The following is a 24,322-nucleotide window of genomic DNA, read 5'->3' as shown; positions in this document are numbered from 1 at the left end:
GCAGACATGATATGCAAGAATTCACTTAGCACAAATTTTACTCATTGTTTGTGAAGATAAGACTGCTTGTGTGCCTGAGGAACACAGCTAGAAAAGGACTTGCACACAGGCTGAGCATCACTTGAGGATGATGGTGTCAGATCTCCAAAGCAAATGAATGGCCACTGTTGTTGTGTGGGTAAAACTGGTCTTAGATTGTAAGATGAAGTAAAAGTATTAGTGTCATTACTAGCATTGTTTTCTATTTCTTCACTCATTTCACGTGAAGTCTTGGAGAGTCTATTTGCACTGACAGATATCTAGTACTGTTGCTGGGTTTATAGTTAATATAATGTATTTTTAAAAAAAATTAAATCTGTTGGGGAAATGAAGGCTTACACACCTACTTGAATAAACCTTCACAGGAAAACAGCAATGATAATATATTCGAATGTATTTTAAATGAAAGAATGTTTTGTAAGCCATTACTCAATCTATATATACTGAGAAATATCTGGTATTGAGTAATGGTCATTTCTACATATGTAAATGAATTTTTTTTCGCTCTGGACAATGAATCTTAATCAATTGTTAACAAAAATTTTGGTACCCTTTTTATGTCATCATCCTCCTCAATTCCTTACATTTCTTTCCTTCGAACCTCCCTTTTTGGTGTGAAAGTAATTAGTAGTCTAGAAGTGATTACAACTAAGAGCCTCCTAAAATATCTTCAGTTCTTTTATCTTTGAGGTAATATTTTATTTTGAACCTTGTAATGAAATAATTTTTTGATTGACATATCTTGATCTTGCCTTTTCTCTCTCTCTCTCTCTCTCTCTCTCTCTCTCTCTCTCTCTCTTTCTTTCTGTCTGTCTCTTTCACTCTCCCCTCTCCCTCCCTCCCTTTTTTTAATTGTCACTAGTGGTCATGCTCTAACTTTCAAAGAAACTAATTTTAAGTTATTCTTTTTACGTCGCTAAAAATACTATTAACATTTTGTCCTAAAATTTCTTCTGCTGATCTGTCATTAGTTTAGTTGGTGTGTTACTTGTACATTGCAGATACTTTGTGACATATTTGATAGTGGTCTAGTGTATGACCAGAAACTTGTTCCAATCAAGCAGTCAGTGGTGAATAGTAAGATCAATCCATATTGTTGCTTTCCTTATTCACATGGTGTATGTTAAGATGTGAAGCTGCAGACACTTCCATCAATATTTTTTTGAAATTGTCTTTGTCACCAAAATTAATAATGGGGATACCCTTGTTGTTAATTTCTGTGAGCAGACAATTTCAATAAAAACATTTGTTAATATTAGATCTCTGCTCCATAGACAGTGTCTAGTTTCACAAGACTTCCATCAAAGCTGCTCACTATTAAAAATGGTTTATATTAATTAAACAAATCTAATTCAGGAAAGTACTGTTGGAAATTATATGCTTAAAATTATTTATTTTTTGTTGAGGAAAAATATATTAGTGGATTGACCCATTTGAAAAACACCAAAGAATCACTAATTATCTTTACAATTAAGGGAGATACAAACAGTTGCATTGTACTTGTAATCATTAAGATTGAATTACTAAAATCAACATATATAGTTCTTTTTATGAAATGAATAATTATGTATGTTTGTGGAGGTAATTGTCATGAACTACAGCAGTAACAACAAAATGTATGCATTAACGTTCAGATTTTACATGCAATGCTATTTTTGTTGTCTTTCAATTATGAGAGTAAAATTTGTGGTGCATATTGCTGTCATTTTTTGCCTCCTAATTGAACGTTTCTTTCAGTAATATAGTTACATTTTGAGTTAACACACTGTGGCATCAAAAAGAAAAGATCCAATATTTATTGGAGTTAAAATCTTTTTTTTTAAAGTGAAGCTGATGTCAACCGAAGGTTTTGTAATACTACAGTGCTTTACTAGGCAAGGTCCAATTGGAGTTGGTATTCCCTTGACTTCCTTAGTCAGTTATAGGGGGACACCAAAACAGAATTTTGAAATCAACATACAATGCTTACATTAGATAAATTTACACTTCACATTAACAGTGCTAGACAAAAAAAGAAAAATCATCCACACCCAACAACAACAACAAAAATAACAACAGTAGAAGCAGCATCAGCATGACAAATCTAGTGTCTTTTGTGTGAGTTAAAGAAAGGTGTAGATAGGGAAAGGCATATGAAAAGAGTAGAGACAAGGATAAATTATTCGAACAAATAGTTGAGAAAAATTCAGCCATTGATATATTTTAATTAGATTTCATAGTAATTTATCATCCTCCGCCATGTTTAATACTCTCACCATAGTCAACATAATCATCTCGAGAGATTCAGTAACTATATAAATATTTAAGATAATTCTCATTTATTGTTCCATCCTAGTTGCACATTCTTAATTAGATTACATGTTTTGATCACTCAGGATCATCTTCAGATTCCAATAAAGATCAGTTCTGGTATGTAGTTCTGAGTAGGCAAGACAGGTTGCTGTTGCAACTGCTTGAATCTGAAGATGATCTTGAGTGACTGAAACATGTAATCAATTTAAAAATGTGCATCTGAAATGGAAAAATACATAAGAATTGTTTTAAACAATCATAAATTTTTCTCTTTCTTGATTTTCCTTTCACTATCAAGAAGGTATCCCCAATACTGAAAAGTGGAGACGCAACAACCCATGACACCATTGCCCAAGACATCACAATTTCTTCTATTTCTTCTTCTGACAATTACAGACATATCTTTGCCCTTGTGGTAGACCAAATCTATTTAATTTACTAATGAGCTAGTGAGGAAACTCCTATCAAGAAGGTAGTTCACAAAGGCAACAGATAGGTAAGTGTCACGAATATGGAAAAAGACATTAAAGTTGCTGTGAACTTGACCAATAGTGAAATGTGCAAATTTAAATGGATGCAGACAGTCTTTTAAAATAGCTTCACCTAGCACAGAATATATATTTTGCTTGGTTGCATGTTCGTTTTTCAGTTATCATGATATATATGTTGTGCCTCTGATTGAACAATTGTGTATGCCAACAACTTAATTGTGTCTTGTAACATTAGATCATGCTGTGGCCATTTAACAGAAATCTGTACCTTGTTAAATGATGGAAGTAGTAAAGGTAGCAACTTACCATATAGTTGAAGTGTTGTCGTCTACAGGCAGATAAAAAAGAACAAAACTGTTATTGAATCCTTTTTCTGATCTAAACATACTGGACAATCAAGCTGTAGTCCTGGCACCAAAACACACATATAGTAGGCAGTCGCGCTCCAGTGCTGGCACAATGTTATCAGCTTGGACAATATAGCCATACAGGTGTGAGTGAGTGAGTGAGTGACTGTCTTAAATGTTATGAAAAAATGCATGTTTTGCAGGTGAATGACATTAATTCCCACCTAATTATACCTACAGTAAATAAAATAAGTTACTTTGAAACCAGTATGTGAAGAGATATAAAAAGCAGGCTATGTAGAAAGGAGAAGAACTGTGGTCAGCGATAATACCAAGCAAAACCTGAACACACTGCGAGAAGAGGATAGGGCAAATGAAAAATGAAAAGAGCATCTTAACGCTAAATACTATTAAAATACAAGGTACTGTGTACTTTTGACTGACATACAAAGAAAAGTAAAAAAATCTGGTTTTCTTTCCATTTTATGGAAGTATTTATTCACCATGGCTGTTTGAGTAGCTTTTCTTCTTTTCTTCAGTTACATTATTTTAATTACATCTTAAATGACATTTAAGATTTCAGAATATAACTTTAATTAATGCAGAAAACCATAATTGTTTTGCATTAAAAATTTGTCCCTTATATTTATTAAAAAGGCTTATTGGAACGAGGGAGCATCCCTTAGTGCGGTGAAAACTGAGCTATGTGCATATTATTTGAGCTGGATCCATCTGGCATCAGTTTATTGATCTGCCAGTGTGTTGGATAGATCCATGTCAATACTAAAAAGCATAAGGTAACAGGCTTTACAAAGCAGCCTCAAACTTCTAAGTGGAATAAGGCAGTATCCCATATCTATGTGATACCTGGGTTCCAGTTGGCTAACTGATTATAACTAATTGACAAGTGGTAGAGCAGCTTTATACCTTGGTTTTGTAATCAATATGGCTGACACAGAAAGAGAGAGTTTGTTTATAAATGATGAATGCCTTGTGATGCAGATTTTGGCATCATTGATAAGTTATAGCAATGTTCACAGTATGTTTACAACCCTCAAGAATGGGCAAAGCTGATTTAAAATGCAAGGAGAAACAAACCCTCCACTATAGGGGAAATGCAGATAGAGGATTGTGTTATTTTAACTTTATTAACAAAAAAAGCTAATAAAAACAAACAAAAACACTTCTGGCATCAGTGTGAACTTCAGAAAGGCATCTGTTCTAAGATACCATGTATGGTTCATGTATAGAGATACAGGTAACTATACTGCCATAAATGTACCGAAGGATAAAGGTAAGGTACAGAAAATAAATGACACTTTTCTGGAACCTAAGTATCCCAATGGTAGGTCCACCAAAGCTGCCAAACAGTGTGCTATAGTGTCGATGTTGAAGTTTGTATCTCCGTTTAACCACAGCTTTTATCAAAATTTGAAATCAGGCAATGGAAATGAAACAGAAGAAAATAAAGCATGAAAATTGTGTAATTTAGTTTTTTTTTCTGTTATATTTTAAAACGTGTGTTGGGTCGACAATATCCTCTATATGTCATTAGTCAAGTGTAAGTTTTTTACAGTTATCGATGTATTCTGCATCACATTTACAGGAAGGTAATACAGTACCTATATAACCTAACCCTTAAAATATTTTCTGATTTTTATAGTTTCGATAAAATTACAGACAATCTAACAAAATGTTAAATATCTCAAAAGTACGTTTTTGAGAGATATCCCCTATTCCACAAGCTCTTCAGTTCTTAAATTCTTAATAGATTTTACTAATAATTAATTGTTATGTATCACTGCTTTGTTGGTTCGACTTTCGTAGACTAGCAAATACGAGTATACTTCTGATAGTACTCATTACATATGCACCTGTTCTTCTACGCAAACATTTCACCAGTGTGTGGGCCAGGAAGACAGATTCTGTATGTTCAGGCCTTTTTCTCTCATCAGACTGGTAATTTAGTACATGAATGAGTATAATTATGTAACTGTATTTTGCTAAGTATCTAGAGTCTTTATATCACTTTGATGTGGACATAATAGTATTACAGCATTAGTCATCTGCAATACTTCTTGTTTATAGTTAGTTCTGATATTGTCATTTGTAGATTTTTAATCGTTAATGTCATAAATACTTCAGTGACATAAGTAATTACAAGACCACATTAGTAAGTTTTTGTCTTCCTTTCCCATAATGCTTTGTTTGAAGCATATTATCATTTTATGGCAGAATATCAGCTTTTGATGCGATATGTGTCATGGAAAAATTGGCAGCTGTAAACAGTAACAATTGGGAAATTTTCATTTTTATTAAGCTTTAAGCTGTTACTGTTCAGCAGAGATGAGCATAGGTGCTATAAATATCAAAGTGTTTCAGGTATCTTTTCAGTCATTGAGTCTTATTTCTGCCCTCTGGTTAAGGTATGCTCATAAGGGTACTGTATGTGGAACACCATTTTTATTCTGTGGATATTTTTTTAGCTGTAAAGGAGACGACTCATCAAAAAACAGAAGCCTTAAGTCATTGACAGGCACACACATCGAGTGATTTCCTTCATTTTTAAGTATCTACATTCTACCAGAACTTTGAAACAAAAATAACAATTTTTATTCTTTTTACTGCTGACAGTAAATTAAGTAGATGAGCAGATGAGCTTGCCATACCGGTTTTCTTACTTGCAACTATGCAGTGAAATCACATTTGCTGCTATGCGGTGACTTCACATTTGTTATTATGTTAGTAGAAGAGCATCATTTGTAATTTAGATGGCTTGGGGATATGGTAGAATGCTCCAATTTGGTCCTGTACGTTTAGTTTGATTTGCCTCTTTGAATAACTGTGTTGTGATTTCTATTGATATCGATAGCTTACACTCATTGAAAGACATTATTTTACTCTTGTGAAGTATAGTTAATATCAAACAAATTCTTTAAAAAATACGTTAACTCTTTTTTGCATAAACCGTATCGCATTGTGTGATGAATCACTTCCATTTTCATGTTCATGGCACCTTTCTTTGGGCACTCTGCCCGAGGACTGTGTGTTTGTGTGTGTTGTCCTCATCATTTCATCATCATCATCATCATCATCATCATTTGTGACAGTGACTAAATTGGACTGTGTAACGTTTGGGACTTTGTATGGACGCTGATGACTACGCAGGTGAGAGCCCCACCAATCATCATCATCATCATCATCATTTCTTTGGGTAAACTCTCAAAAGGCTCTTTTTTTTAAAAAAAAAAAAAGAAAAAAAAGAAGAGAAAGAGGTATTAAGAAGTACACTATCTAAGTGTAAACATGTACCTTCATTATTGCATTTGTTTCTGAAGATCATTATTCTCATTTCTAGTTAAAATGGAAATATTGACATTCTGAAGCAGATCTGTGTATCAGATTCATTTTTTAAAACAATATAAACCTTTAAAGGAATCTTGGAATGCTTGTAGAATTTTCTTTCTGTTGGTTGCTTTGTCATCTGACACCTTAATTGAGGAAAACCAACATTTTTACCATCTTTGGTGCTGTTGATTTTGTGGAGTTGCACAATATAGCTTCCATTTGCACACATGAAGATATTTTGGCATCATTTACTATGTTGCATCATTTAACATTCTCTCTGCATGTCAGATGTTTTACTTAAGACTTCTGGGTTCCAAGCTTCATTTGTCGCATGCTGAAACTACTATATTTTAAAGCAAACTTGTATCAGAACACTATAAACACAGATCACCAAGCAACTTGATTTTCAGAATTTCACTGCAAAGCTCAGTTTTTAATTATATGTGTCCCAATGTAATAATTTTAAAATTATTGTATTAAATGCGACTGATGGCAGTATATAACAGATTATTCATAGCAGTCATGGTACCTGTGCTTAGGCACTGTGGCCACAGTTAATGGTTTAATTTAATGTGTTTTACTTGCCTGTTCGTAAATAAATTCCCATAATCTGCACTTCTGTATATTTCTGACTTCCTGCTTGATAAGACTCCATCCCACACACAGTTACTTTGCCACCTGTTTATTACTTTTTTCTCCCACCACCATTACCTTTTCTTGTGATTTGCCGTGGACTTCTTCTGCACAACCACATTTTTATTCTTATAGTTTCATACACTGTGTTTAATTTATAGCTCTCCTATCATTTAGTTTCCTTTTTTTCTGTACTTATTCTCCACTTTTCAAATATGTTGAGTCCTTTTGTGTATTGTTTTATTTTTGTAGACTAATCTTACCATATTTTTGTCTTGTTACTTCTCTGTTATACAACCCTCTTTGACTATCAGCCTTTCTAATTCTGTGGATTATCTTCAACAGAAATTAATTAACTTCTGAGGGATATAAAACTTATGTCTATTGTGGCACTTGCTTTTTCTTGAGCTCCTGGTCTTTTATGACTCTGTTTTTACCTGATATTTTTGGTGACTTGGGGAACTTCCATAGGAGAATACTAGCTTTTTGTCCTTTGTACTCTCATTCATTAACTGAATAATTCTAGAGTGCTTACTGTTTATTGTCAATGAAGATTATTTTGTGACTTCACTACAGCCACTTGACCCATTCATTATTCACTTCGATAGTCATTTCGTAAATAACTCTCAGAGACTGTGAATGTGTGAAACTGTTGTGGAGGGATGGAAGTCGCTCATCATCAACATGCACAATAAGGGATTGTGTCTTTTTGTTTGTTCCATCCCCTTCAAAATTGCTGAAGCCATCTCTTTATTGCTCTACCTAAAGACCTTTTGCCTCTTTGTTTATGTTGTATTGTTTTTTAGTGCCTATTGCATCTGATATATGGTTTATGTGTTCTTTCCATCTTATCTTACATGTTGCTATTGTTTCAGTTTTGTTCTGCATATTCAGTTCATATTGAATGTTATCAGTTCTCTCTTTATCCATTAAAGTATACCCAGCCATGTATCTAAGGAAGTTCATTTCACATGCTTCTTTTCTCTTTTAATTTCTGTTCTTAATGGTCCAATTCTCATATCCACAGAGTAGTACAGGTACAACCACCTTAGAAAACTTCCATAGAATATCTCTGTGGACTTTCTTCCCAGTCTTCTGCTTATAGTTCCACAGAAACGGTTGAAGAGTTCTAACGTATTTTTTATTTCATTGTTTGCCATGTATGTAATATTACAATTTTGAACTTAACTTGCATGATGCCTGAAAAATGGCATTGATTTTCTCTTTGGAATGAAGATGTTCAAATTGTATTCCCTGGTTGTTTCTCCTTCTTCTTCTTGTTTTGGCCATCTGAGGATCTGGTTAATTTGTGCCATCTTCATGACTTTTAGTCTGTCTCCTTGCCCAGCATTTTTCCATTCTCGTATTTGGCAACCTTCTATGCTCTTATGTCCATGATGATTTTGTTCTGGGTCTAGTTCTGTGCTCCAAACCTGTAAAAACCTAAATTTTTCACTTAGAAATCATCCTGTTGTATGTGTCTGGTTCCTGTGTTCCCATTTCTCCAAGATCCTTCTGTACCTCATGGATTTAGCATGCTTTGTTTTGTTCACAAGAAACTGTGTTATTTGCTGTTTCATCTCCCCAGGTCCATTCTTAAGATGTGTCCAAAGAACACCTACTTCTTTTCCTGATGATGTCCAACAGTCCCTCTATCTTAGTTTTCAGTTCCTGGTTCGCTAATCTTCCAAATTGACCAATTTCTGTTCTTTGTGGTCTCAGTACCTTCCTGAGAATTATTTGTTCCACCAATTCTAGTCTCTTGAGCACACCTGTTTGTACTAGGTTAAGAGTTTCTGCTGAGTATAAGGCTCAGGGCAGATGACCATCTGGTAATATCTCAATTTCGATTGACTGAAATATTCTTCATATTATAGACATTTGTAGTTAGTTTGTATGCTAAATGTGTTTGGTTTATTCGTGCTCCCATTCCTTTCTTTTTCTGTGAGCCCAGTTTCTATCCATTCTATGTATTTAAAACTCTTCACCTTCTGAATTTTCCCTCCTCCTACTGTCACCCATCTACAAGCTTCATGATGATTGTGATGTACTGCATCTTCTTGATGTGGTCTGTATGCCTGGTTAGACAATCTACCTGTTTTCCTTTTTTCATACACCTTAGCCATATTCCACCCATTCCTTTGATATATCGTTGCCACTATGTGATTGTCTTATCAAGTTCACAGTTAAAGAGCAAAGGGGAGTCTAGTTTTAAACTAGAAGGCCACCGAAAACTTACCTTTGAACTTACCTAGGATGTTGTGTTGCTTAAGGTGTGTTTAATTAGTTCTCTGGATTGTCCATCCAAACTCATATCCTCTAAAATTTGGAATGTTGTTCGTCTATCTACTGAATCATGAGCTTTATTGAAGTCAGTGAATGTGCACAGAAAAATTTTGCTCCTCTGTTTTTGATATGTGATTATAAGTTTCAGATTAAAAATTTGTTATACACCCAATCTCCATTCTAAAGCCTCCTTGATACTCATCAATTTGTGAATGTAGCTGTTTTTCCACTCTGTTCAGCAATGCTTTTGAGGTTACCTTGTCTGTCATTGGTACTGACAATATTGCTCTGTAGTTCTCAGACTCTGACTTACCTCCTTTTTATGTATGTGGATGTATTAGTGCTGACGTCCATCCTTCTGCCAGCTGATCTTCATCCCAAATTTTACTTGAAATATGTCTCAATTTGATGATTGTATTCTCATTCGCATACTTGAAGAGTTTTCCAATGAACCCGTTTTCCCCAGGAGCTTTATTATTCTTCAAGGTATTGATAATGCTCCTAGCCACTTATAGAGATGATGGTTCTGAATTGGCATTTGGTTCTTTCTCATAGTAGCTGAATGTTCCAGATGGTGGTTGACAATACAGGAGTTCTTCAAGTTCCTTGCCCTGTCTGTCTTCCATGCCTCTATATATTACTTTTCCTTCTTTGTTCTAAGCTGAGGTTTGGTGGATCATATCTGCTTAGATAAGTTTTCAATGTTTTATAAAATTCTTGTGTATTGTTCCTTTGTAAGACCTCTTCTATTTGAGGCTCATATTTTCTCTGCAGCTTTCTGATAGTGTGGTGATATGTTTCCTTACTTTTTGGAAGGTCTTTACATTTAATGGCTGTTTTACGTAAATTAAAAACAGCGTCTTCTAGATTATTTTCATTCTATTAATTACATGATCATCAACAAAAAGCACTATATTAACATCCATGTTATTAATTTTAAAATGTTTTTTTTTTTTTTTTGTCTTTACCCAATCTTTTTTTACATCATCGGTATGTTAAAAAGTGTTTGGTGAAACAAGCACCATTGTCTAAAACCTTCATTTATTGCAGCCATATTATGTCTGCTGTCATTGTTTTTAATTTGTATTTTGTTATATATAAACATTGTACATCAGTTATGAGATAGAATTCGTCTGTTTCATAAAATTTCACACAGTTTGTTTTGATTTATTTTAAGAAGTGTTTTTTATTCGTTGTGTCATAGTGGACAAGTGTTACCTTCAGGAAACAAATTAAGTACTGCCAGTAGAGACAGACAGAACTATACACATACTACCCTAGCTTTCAGAACTGTTAGTGCCTTCTTCTAGGAGGAGAGAGAAGTAAGTTAGTGAATGTTAAAAAGAAAGAGAAGGCACCTAAGACCCCAAGATGAGATACATTTAAGATTCAAAATTGGGCAACGCTTTGCTTTTCACTTTCATTAAAATGGCTCCATCTTTTAAATATCATAACATTACCCAATCCAGAAGTAGTACAAGTGAAACGGGGGGAAAAAAAGGTTAAACTGAAGTTGTCAGGAGTGAAAGTTTCTGTTTGAGGATGATGAAGCAAATTACGAAATGAAAATAGATGAAGAATTATGTGCTAGGTGTGTGAAGAAGAAAATGTCGCTCACTGTCCAACATGGAGGCAAATGATGTGCAAATTACAGATGAAATGTGGTATGTAATATGTAACAGCCAGATTTCAGTTTAAAAGTTCTGTGCTGCAGGTAATAAGTTCAATATAATAAATAAATACAAGAAGACTATTAAAATTTGGGCTGAGATTGTAGGTACTGGGAAGAGACAAATAAAGCAGATAAGAAAGGAAAGGAAAAGCAAGATTTTAGAACGAGAGAGAGGGATAAACTAACGTAATTAAGACCAGTTAGATATGAGAGGCTTGTTAGAATTGTGTCGTATTTTGAATTCTCTTTGAATGTGTTTGATATTTTATTTCATTTAGAAAATACTAATTCCATGTGACTTTACTACCTTTTTATAAATTTATCCTAGTTTTCTCTCTCTCTCACACACACACACACACACACACACACACACACACACACATGCGCATACAATGCACACACAAGCTGAGACTGAAATTCAGAATTTGTAGATGAAAAATGTACACTTACAAAGAGATGTCTTAACTTCAGAATTTCATATAGCTTTTATTAATTTTCTGATACAGCTTACTAAAAATGTGAAAACAAAATTACTATTATTTCTTTTTTACACCATACGAGGGGTATTTGAAAAGTCCGTGCAAAAATAAAAACTACTTACATGTTTGGATTAAACCTTTTTTATTTTTTGACATAGTCTCCTTTTAGACTTATACACTTTGCCCAACGCTGTTCTAATTTGTTGACCGAATAATAGGGATTGTCCAAGTCTGCAAAATAGCTGTTAGTTGCTGCAATCACCTCCTTATTTGAATAAAATCTTTGTCCCGCCAGCCATTTCTTCAAATTGGGGAACAACCGGTAGTCCGAGGGAGCCAAGTCTGGAGAATAGGGGGGATGTGAAATGAGTTGGAATCCTATTTCCATTAATTTTGTGACCACCACTGCTGAGGTGTATTCTGGCGCATTGTCGTGATGGAAAAGGACTTTTTTGTGGTCCATTTGCGGGTGTTTTTCTTGCAGCTCGGTTTTCAAACAGTCCAATAACGATGAATAATATGCACCTGTAATAGTTTTACCCTTTTCCAGATAGTCGATGAGGATTATCCCTTGTGAATCCCAAAAGACAGTTGCCATAACTTTTCTGGCTGAATGAATGGTCTCCTTTTTTGGTGCAGATTTTCCCTTGGTAACCCATTGTTTAGGTTGTTGTTTGGTCTCAGGAGTATAGTAATGTATCCATGTTTCATCCACAGTGATGAAATTACGCTTAAAGTCCTGCGGATTCTTCCTGAACAGCTGCAAACCATCCTTGCAACACTTCACACAATTCCATTTTTGGTCAAGTGTGAGCAATCGTGAACCCATCTTGCGGATAGCTTTCTCATGTCCAAATGTTTATGCAAAATATTATGTACCCGTTCATTCGAGATGCCCACAGCACTAGCAATCTCGCGCACCTTAACTCTTCTGTCATCCATCACCATATCATGGATTTTATCAATGATTTCTGGAGTCGTAACCTCCACAGGGCGTCCAGAACGTTCAGCATCACTTGTGCCCATATGGCCACTCTGAAAATTTTGAAACTACCTATAAACTGTTCTAATCAAAGGTGCAGTCACAATAATGTTTATCAAGCTTCTCTTTAGTTTCCTGAGGTGTTTTGCCTTTCATAAAGTAATGTTTAATCACCAGATGAAATTCTTCTTCATCCATTTTTTGACAATCACTCAAAATTGACCAATATAGCTGAAACTTGGGGTACGTTCTTTCCAAATATGCTAGTAATTAAACCTGACCTCGATACATGCCGATGGTGCCATCTCTTGGACTTTGCGCGGACTTTTCAAATGCCCCTTGTATATGCTATAGTATTTGGCATGCCTTATGATATATTATTCAGAGAATTTTGTTACTGTGATGTGTCCTTGCTTGTTTGACTTGACGAAATGTGATGTCTTAATATAAAACATTTGTTGCTACTGTGTTACATCCCACTTCTTTGTTGCTGTACATTAATAAATTATGAGACAGAATTCCTGGCCAGTACTTACATTCAGGGGCAAAATGTGTTGTGCACTAGACTCTTGCTACTCCGGGCATTCCTTGCATGTGTAAGTGCCGGATTAGTGGAAGTGTCAGATTATTAGAATTTCTTAAATTTAGTGTAAACACCTAGGAATTAAACATCATTAAATCTGAAGATACATTCATTTTAGTTGAAAACTTAGTCCTTGAGTATGTAGATATACAGTAGTGTCACTATGAAAAATGTCCCAAATTTTTAGTTGTCACAATGATAACGCACGACTTCATTATAGTCTCCTCTCCTTCATCACTTTCATCATAATTTTCGTATTCACTCTTGATTATCTCTTTATCTATTAACGTTTTTTTTTTTTTTTTTTTAATAGTTGCTTATCCAGCATTGTACTCAGCAGCAGTAGCTTTCTTTGAAGAACCTCAGTTCAACTTATCCCAAATCTCGAGTTTTTGCTTGAGGTCTAACATCGCATATTTCCTCTTAGAAGCTGTCATACTGAACTATAAAAAAGGTAGAATTTCAAACAAGTATAGCATTGTTTAATATTGTAATTAACTAACAACATTATTGCACATGAACATTTATTATTGTATGTGTCATTTTTGCCTGATCAGCACCAGACTGGATGTGGGCATGGTTACTGAGAGGCTGAATTAGTGAGAGCTTAGTGTACTGCCGATAGACATATATAAAAGTAAAAGTGACACGCTATCTGACTAATAGTTCCTTCCACATGGAGAAGACTGGGAGAGGTTGGGGAAGGTTTAAAAGGAAGGGCAAGTTACTCTGACCCCATGATGAGAGAGACACACACTTGTAATGAAGACAAGGACAAACAAAGATGAAAGGGGAAGTATAAATAATGAAAAAATGACAGACAAGAATCACAAATAATACACAGACAGAAGAAAAATTATGCCAGAAAGATGATTACATATATCACAATCTACATTATTCTGTCTTCAGGAAGGATATGTGACATCTAAAACTCATTTGGAATATCTGCATAAGTGTGTTCATAGAGCAGTGAACATTGTCATGCAAGTTTGTCTGTCTCGCTCTGTTGCCTTACTATGCTTCTTTATTGCATTATAAATTAATCTGTCATCTGTCCCCAACTATATACGACTTTTATTTATATTAGTAAAATTGTATATGACAATATTAAAAGCTACACACACATATAAAAATAATATTGTGTGTTCTATCTGTTGCATTATAAGTGGCACAATCCATATCACTTCAGGCAGCAGGATTACCTTCATAGTCTCAGATGTTATTGAATTTAACATATGTTAAAATTCAGGAGTAAGTAAGAAACACATATTTTTTTGCTTTCTCCAAAAAAATTCTTGCCCTGGGACATAGGCCTCAAAAAATGACTCTGTGATCACCATTTTGAAGATGCAAATTTCGGAATTTTTTTTAAAGTGCTGTATCTCTCTAACAGTTCTAGATATTTTGTTACAATTTTTTTATTTGAAAGATAATTGCTTTATGATTACAATGATATCCTCTATTTGGACATATCTGTCAAAGTTCTTTTACTGTCGCCTTTTGAATTTTTTTTTATAATCTACAGAATTTTTTATTTTATTTCTTTTTTTCGAAAAAACCAATCCAGAAAAATCTATATTTTTTTCTGTTGATTAGTACCATGCGGTACTATATTCTCTGTAAAGGAGAGCTTCCACTTTTAAGTTGGACAGGTTTTATTTTATAAAATCATTTTTTTTAACTTTCAAGGGTAATGTATGTTTTCACTGAAGTTGTTTCTTACTAATTTATTTGTTACAATGTTTATTTCTACTGTCTTTGTTGCAGCTGTTTCTTATCACTTTCTTTGTTGCAGTTATTTCTTTCCACTTTCATTGTTGCAGATATTTCTTACACTTCGTTGCAATTTCTTGATAGTATCGTTGTTGTGGTTGTTCATTGCAGGTTTCTCTATTGTAGTTGTTCAGTGCTAATTTGTTTACTGAAGAGGCTTCTAAGAAATCTGAGATCATCCAGTGAGTTCTGTGTTTTTGTGAGGAATTTGCATGTTGACACAGTAGCAGTGTGTTTTTTGAAAAGGACTATTTGAAATGTCTTCTGACTGGGGCCACGGGAGAGTGAAGTGTGCTGACTATTTGCATATCCATGAAAGGGTGATATAGAAGACAAAGAAAGAAACAGACTTTGTTCAGGTTGGGAATAAGTGCTCCCATTTGAAGACTCTGTTTCAAAGTGAAGATCTTTCCAGAGACGACTTTTTGTGCTCTAAATGTTTTGACAGAATAACAGGAATGATAGTATCTGGACAAGGTGAAGCTTCCCATGGTGCAGATGATGCAGGTGTTAGTCCTGTTAAGAAACCGTGGTCAGTGAAGTCAGGTCATAAGCTCTATGCATCAAGAAAGTGCAGAGAAATTACTAAAGCTATGGATGAATACACTACAGCAAAACTGACCACATGCTTCAAATTAGAAATTCCACCTTCAGAAGAAAATGAACCAAAGCACTCGTGCACCTCTTGCCAGGAATTTTTCACAAAAATCATTTCAGCTGTTGAATATTGTGCATCCTACATTGAAAAAGTGCAAGGTTTAACTATTATTCCAGAGACATTTTCAACGAAAACAATTTTTAACCACATTCCATCAGTATCAAAGTACAAGGTAGACAAATCAATAAATGTGAGGTCTGTAAAAGGAGTCTTTGGAAGACCAGATCCCTATTATGGTCATCCTGTAAAAGCAGCTCAAGTTCAAATATTGCAGTCATTTTATCTGGAAGATAAACAGGACTGTTCTCACAAGAGTGCCAACAAAAAATACACTATAACTGTAACAGTTGAAGATCAAAAAGTTGTGAAAGTAAAGAGATATATGACTTGCAGTATTAAAGAAACTTTCGCAATTTATAAGAGCAACTGTACAACTTCACATATTGGAAGATCAAAATTTTATGCACTACGACCTAAATGGGTAGTCCCACAGCCACACCTTTATGTGTGTACTGCACAGATTTTGAACTTTGTATTGTAACTTTGAAGAACTTACTAGAGCACGTGACACATGACACCTTGGTTGGGCATCTGAAGTCATTATCAATCTGTGACGTAAAGCAAGAGACTTGTTTGTTTCAAGAATGTGGTGACTGACCTGGAAAGGGAGGGCGTTCTGTACAGACACTTGGCCTGGAAGACGTAGCAGATAACTCTGCAGAAATTACATATGTGACATGGGAGGAAAATAAAACTAATTAAGAAAACTGTTACCTTTGACAGTTTCATTGATGAATTTGGTAAATGGTCCGTGAAAGCAGTAACACACTGGCATCTGAAGAAATTGCAACAACAACATGTTGCAGAAGTGGAAGGGTGTGTACAGGCTGAAGAACTGTGTTTAGTGCTTCACTGTGATTTTGCTGAGAACTGGTCTGTAATTCTCCCACAAGAAGTACAAGGGTGTCATTGGAGTAATGATCAGGTTTCAGTTTTTACAGGAGTGACAAATTTTCAGACCAAGGCCACAAGTGTTGCAGTTATAAATGATCGCATAGGACATGACTCAGCACATGCTTTACTAGCAATGCGCAAAATTCTTCAACTGCAAACAAGGGCAGAAAAGATCTTCATTATTGCTGATGATTCTCCTAGTCATTTTAAAAGTTGTTACCAGCTGTTTGAATTGAGTAAGTCACTTGTGCCAACTGACTGGTCACAGGAAGGGGCCTTGTGATGGTGTAGGCCTGCTGAAGCACCTCACTACAAAACAATCTTTCCAGATCAAATACAGCTGTGATTCAGAATGCTGAGGTTTTTATGAGAGTCGTGAAATCTTACATATCCACAGCCCTTATTCTTTTATCCAAAGAGGAAATCGAAGAATTCTGTGAGCAGAAAAAAGAAGAATGGTCCAAAAAACTACTCCTGTGAGAGGAATTCAGAAGACATATTTTTGGGCGAATTCATATTGTATGCACTTTAAAGAGCAAGAAAGAAAAAATTTCATTCATTCGGCCAACACCTCAGAAACAGCAGGATAATATTCAGATTCACAGCCTGAGAAGGGGAATGTTTGTGGCGTGTGTGTATGACTGCGACTGGTGGATTGCAGAGATCATAGACACCAGTTATGAGTTAAACGAAATTGTAGGGAACTTTTACACTACCACTACCCCCCATGGACTAGCTGCTGAAGGACAGCAACAACGCTATCAGTGCTCACTTCCTGTTCACAATGTTTTTAAGTGTGTAAGTGCTCCAGTTCCTATTGGTTCAACAGGGAGACATCACTTTATATCAAAGGAAGATACTGAAACAGTGGAATACATTTTTAGTTTATTGACTGACTGATATTAGTAAAAAACAGTGTGCACAGAAGTTGTATAAATTGAAACCTTTAAGTTTTTGGGCCTTTCACATACATTTTGGAACCATTTAAAATGCCTGAAAAGTGAGTCTCTTACTCATCTTTTAAAACTAAAATTTTGTTAAATAAGGCTAAGTTTTGACTTTTTTGAGCCTGTTATGTGATAATGTGGTAACAAAACAGGTTTTAAGTATGGCAAAAATTTCAGTTGTTTCTAAACCCTGTTCAGGGAAATGTGAAGAACTAGTGGACGTTATGGAAAGGAGAAAATTAATGATACTGGGGATGAGAGAAACAAAATGGAAAGGGAAAGGCATGAAGAAATTAAGGAAACAGTACAAACTGTATTGGCATGGAAATAACAAAGTGATGAAGAATGGTGTCAGTTTCATCGTGAATAAAGATCTGGGACATTCAGTACATTAGTGGGAGACTAATAAAGATGACTGTACATTTAGGGAGAGAAAAACTAACTTTAGTATTGGTGTATGCACCTCAAACTGGATAAGAACCAGTTTATTGTAGGTTTGGAAAAAGTCATTAGTAAAGAGAGAGTGATCATTATAGGAGACCCAAATGCATGGATTGGGACAGATAGAACAGGATACGTGAATGTAATGGGACCCCATGGATATGGTAGAATAAATATAGAAGGGGAGCATCTCCTTGACTTCTGTATGAGAATGGGTTGGTGGGGAAAAATAGTTGGTTTGAGAAGAGACAGAGCCATAAGATAACATGATACAGTTGGGATGGATTACAAAAGACTGTAATTGATTATGTCATCACAGATGAAGAGATGAATAGAATGGTAACTGATGTCAGAGAAGTCCCTAGTGAGAGACTTGACAACGATCACCATCTATTAGTAGTGGACCAGAGAAACTTCCGTGTACCAAAAGTACAGAACAAGAAAATCCCAAAAATCAAAGCATGGGAACTCCAGAAAACAGAGAAGAGATCCGAATATCAGAACCAGATAAAATCCTAGTTACCAAAAGGTGAAAGGAAAAATAGAGATGCAGAATGGACCAGACTAAGGTACACATTTGTAAAGGAAGCCACTGAAGTTTGCGAAAAGACAAGTATTATGACAAGATAGAAGGAAACACCTTAGTGGAATGAAAGTATGAGAGCAGTAATCAGGAAAAGAAATCTCTTCAGGAAAGAGAGGGATAGGGAGAAAAATAAAATGGATAGGCAAAGATCAGAAACCTCGAACAAATGTACTGAATCAAGAAACTGTAACTTAAAAGAACAGTTGCAGAAGAAAAGACCAAGGCACTGAAGATATTCACTAATAAATTGGAGTAGGACAGTAGAGGCAATAAGAAACTGTTGTATAGGGTTATCAGAGGTAAGAGGAAACCAATGAATACCATAAAAGCACTTGAAGATGAAAATGGAAGTCTGGTTAGGACAGAAAGTGACATGAGAGAAGTCCTGAAAAACCATTTTGACCACCTATTAATTAGATCAGTTGAAGAACCAAATATTGAACTGGAAATCCACACTTATAATGAGGAAACTCCCATCACCTGGATAGGAACAGAGGCAGCCTTAAAATCTGTGCCTAAAGGAAAATCTTCAGGTGCAGATGAAGTGAAGGCAGACATGATAAAGGCAGCAGGTATCAAAGGCATACAATGGCTGCACCGAGTACTCAATGCCATATGGGCAGATAACAAAATACTTGCAGATTGTAGTAAGAGTGTAATAATTCCTCCGTTTAAGAAAGGTAGCAGGCGGAAACCCACCAACTATAGAGGAATAACCCTATTATCTTATGGGCTGAAAATACTTGAGAAGATCATAGAAAAGAGACTGAGAACTACCATAGAACCTTAGCTGGAGGGGGAACAATATGGCTTCAGAAGTAACAGATCAACAATAGAGCTAATTTTTAGCACCTGCATGTTGATGGAAAAGTATTGGGAGAAAGGCAAAAACCTGGTCATTGTATTCCTGGATATAGAAAAAGCCTGTGATAGTGTTATAAGAGATAAGATCTGGGAATGCCTGAGGAAAAAAAAATGTGCCTGTCCCCACTACTATTCATCACTGTTATGGATACTATAATGAAGAACGTCAAGGAGAAGTCAGGTGAACTGAAGGCATTTGCCTTTGCTGATGACATCGTGATATGGGGTGAAACTGAAGAGGAAGTACAGATCAGACTGGATGAATGGAAATCTCAGTTCCAGAAATATAACTTCAACATCACCAAGACCAGGACAGTGGTGATGGCAGTCAACAGAGATGGACAACCAGCAAGTGTAAAACTAGGAGACCACCAGCTAGACTGTGTGGACAGTTTTTCTTACATAGGATGTGTAATCTCTAGTGATAATTTGGTCAGAAATGAAATCACCAGCAGAAAAAAGGGTATGAATTCTACCAACAAGTAAGATCACTTTTATGGGATGACTTGATTCCAAAACTAGCCAAACTGATGATGTTCAATAGCTATTTCATATCAATATTGACATATGGTATTGAAACACGCACCCTCACAAAAAGAGGATCACCAAGGCTGCAAGCATCAGAGATGAAATTTCTTAGATCCACTGTCCAGAAGACCAAGATGGACAAGTTAAGGAATGAGGTGGTGAGGAAAGAAGCCGGAATAAAGACATCCCTATTAGATCGAATTGGCGCATCTAGACTTCGATGGTACAGGCATGTGATGAGAATGGAGCCAACCAGAACAGGCAAAATAAATTTGGAAAGACAGGTGGATGGGGGAAGACCTTGAACCCGATGGATAAACTTGATTAAGGTCAATCTAGTGCCCAGAAGTTAGACACTGGATGATGTCCTCTGTGAACAGGTGTGTTTGGACAGGATGAAGTGGAAGAAGCTCATTATAGTACCCGGGAAACTGGAACTGTTAAATGATGGTGATAAAACCTGTTCAACGTAAAAGTGGAAGCTCTCCTTTTCACGGAATATAGAGCTGTATGGTACTAATCAACAAGGGAAAAAAAATCAAAAATTTAAGGATTCGCGTTTTTGGAAAAAAAAAAAAGTTCCATAAATTGTAGAAAAAAATTCTGAATGCTATAATAAAAGAACTTTGACAGATAAGTCCAAACGGAGGATTTCTTTGTAATTATAAAGCAGTTACCTTTCAAGTAAAAAAACCCAACAAAATATATAGAATTCTCCAGATATAATAAAAATTTTTTTTGCAAAATTCGCGTCTTCAAAATGGTATGCGCTTTCGGAGGGCTGTATCTTGGAGCAGAAATTTTTTTGGAGAAAATAAAAAATACATGTTTCTTACTTAGTCCTTCATTTTAATGTATGCGAAATTCAATAACATCCGAGACTCTGAAGGTAAGATTTTTTTTCTAGCCTGCCTGAATTGATATGGACTATGCCAAGTCATTTTAGATGGCATACATCTGTTTAAAAAGCTACATGTTTTGTGTATCTCTGTTCTGATCTTTCTTCACTTTTTGTAAATATATTTATCTTATGTTACTTCACATTGGGGCATCTGCAGCATCTGGGTGACAGTAAATTGATAGTGAAATATAATTGCTTTCAATTCCTAATTTTTTTGCTCTCTGGAGTGTGCTGCAGTTAATTTACCCCTTCAGTAGATATTTTGGTTGTGTCTGGCCAACATAATGTGAAATCCCATGTTAGATCATCAAACTTCTAGATGGTAGCTATTTTTAGTATTGATGTTATGCCTGAGGGATTCATTCTTTGTGCAACTTTCTGTAGACTTTCTTGTAAACTATTTCCTTCAGCGGATAAATTTCCAATATTATAAGAATAAAAAAGAAGCAGTCAATAATTATTACACAGAAAGTATTGTTAATTACAAATATTTGGGTTGTATCCAATTAAAATTCATGCAGACCCTTTGCACCCATTGTCAGATGTCAACCATTATTTCTCTTGCTCTTGAGCAGATGGAGCTCAGGAAAAGTGTGTTCCTGTTACGTAAAGGTTATAACAGTATGAACTTTTACCCATGTGTACTGTTTGCTTGAGAATAAGGGAAATAAAGCAAAGATATAAAAAGAATGGTCCCACAGGGCCCAGAATGGCTGATGTAATACAGCAAAGCACAAACATCTTTGATCACCTGTAATTGCAAAATTTGGGCAAAATTAAGCACTAATGACCAATGGGAGTAACCTGCAACTTATACTTTTGCTTGTATGACTTGGGTGTTCATTGCATAGGGATAGACAAATTGACTGTCACTTTTCAAATTTAATTAATGTCCTAACAGTATGTTGCATAACGGTACCTCCAATGTTTTTTTCCACCCCTAAGTGATGAAGTCTTGTAGCATTTAATACCATTGAACATATTGGAAATGAATAGAACCATTATTGGGGAGCTGTAAATTTTAAAAAGATTGTGATGCTAAAATGTTAGAAACTGTACACACACTTGTTTTTAAATAATACAGGCCTTGTTGTGGTTGTTTGTAAACCATTTCAGTTTTGGCACACAGTAGTTTTTGCAGTTAGTGTTACAGCACTCAAAGCAGTGATGAGTAATTTCACATTAACTTAGAAAAGTGAATCAATCTGATTATCTTTCTAGTTAGATTATAGCACCAACAATAGTCAAAAAATAAGAAATCTGTTCCTGCCCAGAGGTGATTCCACAAGTTTTATTCTTCTTTTTCATTTAATCCACCTACTCCACTTTACCTTTACTCTTGAACCCAGGCACTGCTAGCATGCCGAGTGTTTCAGCTGGACTTGCTTGCCAGGAAACCGTGTGGGCTGGTGTCCACCAACACTGCTGCGGCATGCCATGTCTTCCTGGTCCAGGGACCACTCTGCCCGATACTTTGGAACTCCTCCTAATTTTGTTGGCGATGAACAAGACTCAAAAGAGATGGTAAGTCTTATAAAAATAGTTTTTATATGTTATGCTTTCTGTTAAAGTTGAGGTGAGGTGTATAACAGTTTCACTTTATAAATAATAATAATAATAATAATAATAATATGTCAAGTACCAGTTACTCACAAGATAGATGTCATAAACTATTTACAGATGAATGGAAAGACTGGTAGAAGTTGACTTTGGGGAAGATCAGATTAGGTTCCAGAGAAATACTGAAACATGTGAGATAATATTGAACCTGAAACTTCTCTTAGAAGATAGCTCAAAGACAGGCAGATCTGCATTTATAGCACCCATAGATTCAGAGAAAGCTTTTGATACTTAGGAATGAAATACATTCCTTGAATTTCTGAAGGTAGCAGAGATAAAATACAGGAAGAGAGAGGTTACCTACAACTTGCACAGAGTCCATACTGCAGTTACAAAAGATGAAGAGGATTATTTTAATACAGAAGTTAAGAAGGAAATGAGACAGCATTATAGTCTGCCCTTATGTTATTCGACCTGTACACTGAGCAGCTCAGAGAGGAGAAATAAAAACTTTGACATTTAAAGATGACATTTTAATTCTCACAAGAGACAGCAAAAGACTTGTAAGATCAATTAAAAGCAACGAATAGTGTGTTGAAAAGAATTTTTTGGGGTGAATATTCACAAAGGTAAAATAAGGGTAATAGAAGGTATTCAGAGTAAATCATTAATAGATTTAAAAAAATCCACTTCACTTGCCATTAATTTCTTATTTATTCCACAGCCAGTTTCGAAACCTAAAGCTGTAGCGTAAAGTGCCACCAACTATGAGCAAGAAGAGGAGCTACTAGTGTATGAGTACTATGGGGTTAACATAATGTTGTAAAAGGTGAAGCCATGAAAAGCGGTGTACTCATACAAATGTGTAGCAGTCAGAGGGTCACACTCACATTGAACAAATGCATGGGGCTGGAACAAAGATGCTAACACATAGAAGGAAGGTTCTGGACAAAAACAAATGTGATAGTAGATAATTAAATAAATAAATAAATAAGTCACTGCACTCATGCCTAGGACCAGCAGTCACAGCGCCCGCCTCGACAGTGTGACACAAAAGTGACCAGTGCAGTCAGCCAGGGAGACAGCTGACCGCAGTGGTGGAAGTGAGTAATGTAGGAGCCATTGAGGTGGGGAAACCAAGTAGACAGCCTGAAGAGTGTGGGAGACAGACTAATCAGTCCATCTGCTACATAAGTGTGGCTCACAATATCAATGCAGAATAGAACTACAAATATAAGAATAAATATAATGAGATTAGTGTTCGGCAAAAATGCCTAGAAGTCAACATGACAGAGTGAATCGGAATAAAAATATAAAAGATAAAAATACAACTAAAACAGGGGAGACAGATAGTGTATGGAAATATATAAAAAAATTAAGCAATATGACAATGACAACAGGTGAAGTGTGGCAGGAGAATGATATCAATTATTGAGATCGGTAATAATGTATAGACTAATCTTAAACAGCCAAAACAAAGTCTAAGTATAACAAGTTTAGTCAGAATTAGAATGAAATACATAAAGGAATAGCAGCACACCGATATAAACAGCATGGTGCATCTTTGCAGCACCACACATAATAAAAGTAAGCAAGGGGGGCAAAAAAAAAAAAAAAGGGACATACAAATTATAACTAGAGAAAGGGAGTAAAGAAGTTAAGCCTATGTCTAGTGGTTGAGGACACTTATGATTTGGACACAATGCAGTGACTGAGTCGTTAAAATGAAATAACATAAATTATTTAAATATAAGGAAGTATCACTGTCAAGACACTAAATATAATAACATATAAACATTAATTTGATAGGTGGCATCATTCTCCTACCACACTTCACCTGTTGCTGGCTTATTGCTCAATTTTTAGATACATTTCCATATACTATCTGTGTCCCCTGTTTTAGTTTTAATTTAATAGTTTATCTTTTTATTCTAATTCACTCAGTCACATTGACTTGT

General features: G+C 35.4%; 1 protein-coding gene across 6 annotated transcripts in view; it reads left to right on the top strand.

Annotated features, from left to right (window-relative positions):
* Nucleotides 1–24,322, top strand: part of LOC126180975 (protein abrupt-like) — a 276,247-nt gene that overhangs the window by 150,088 nt on the left and 101,837 nt on the right. For 5 of the 6 annotated variants that reach the window (XM_049924736.1, XM_049924739.1, XM_049924735.1 and 2 more), the window contains one exon: nucleotides 22,198–22,328. The exons of the other annotated variant lie outside the window; for it this stretch is intronic. In XM_049924736.1, coding sequence (XP_049780693.1) covers nucleotides 22,198–22,328 — 131 coding nt within the window. The remainder of the gene's footprint in view (nucleotides 1–22,197; nucleotides 22,329–24,322) is intronic. 6 annotated transcript variants of the gene reach the window in all.

Source organism: Schistocerca cancellata, chromosome 1 (assembly GCF_023864275.1).
Source record: "Schistocerca cancellata isolate TAMUIC-IGC-003103 chromosome 1, iqSchCanc2.1, whole genome shotgun sequence".
NCBI classification, from domain to species: Eukaryota; Metazoa; Arthropoda; class Insecta; order Orthoptera; family Acrididae; genus Schistocerca; species Schistocerca cancellata.
Note: the sequence above shows the minus strand (reverse complement) of the source record. Positions and strands in the feature narration are given on the sequence as shown.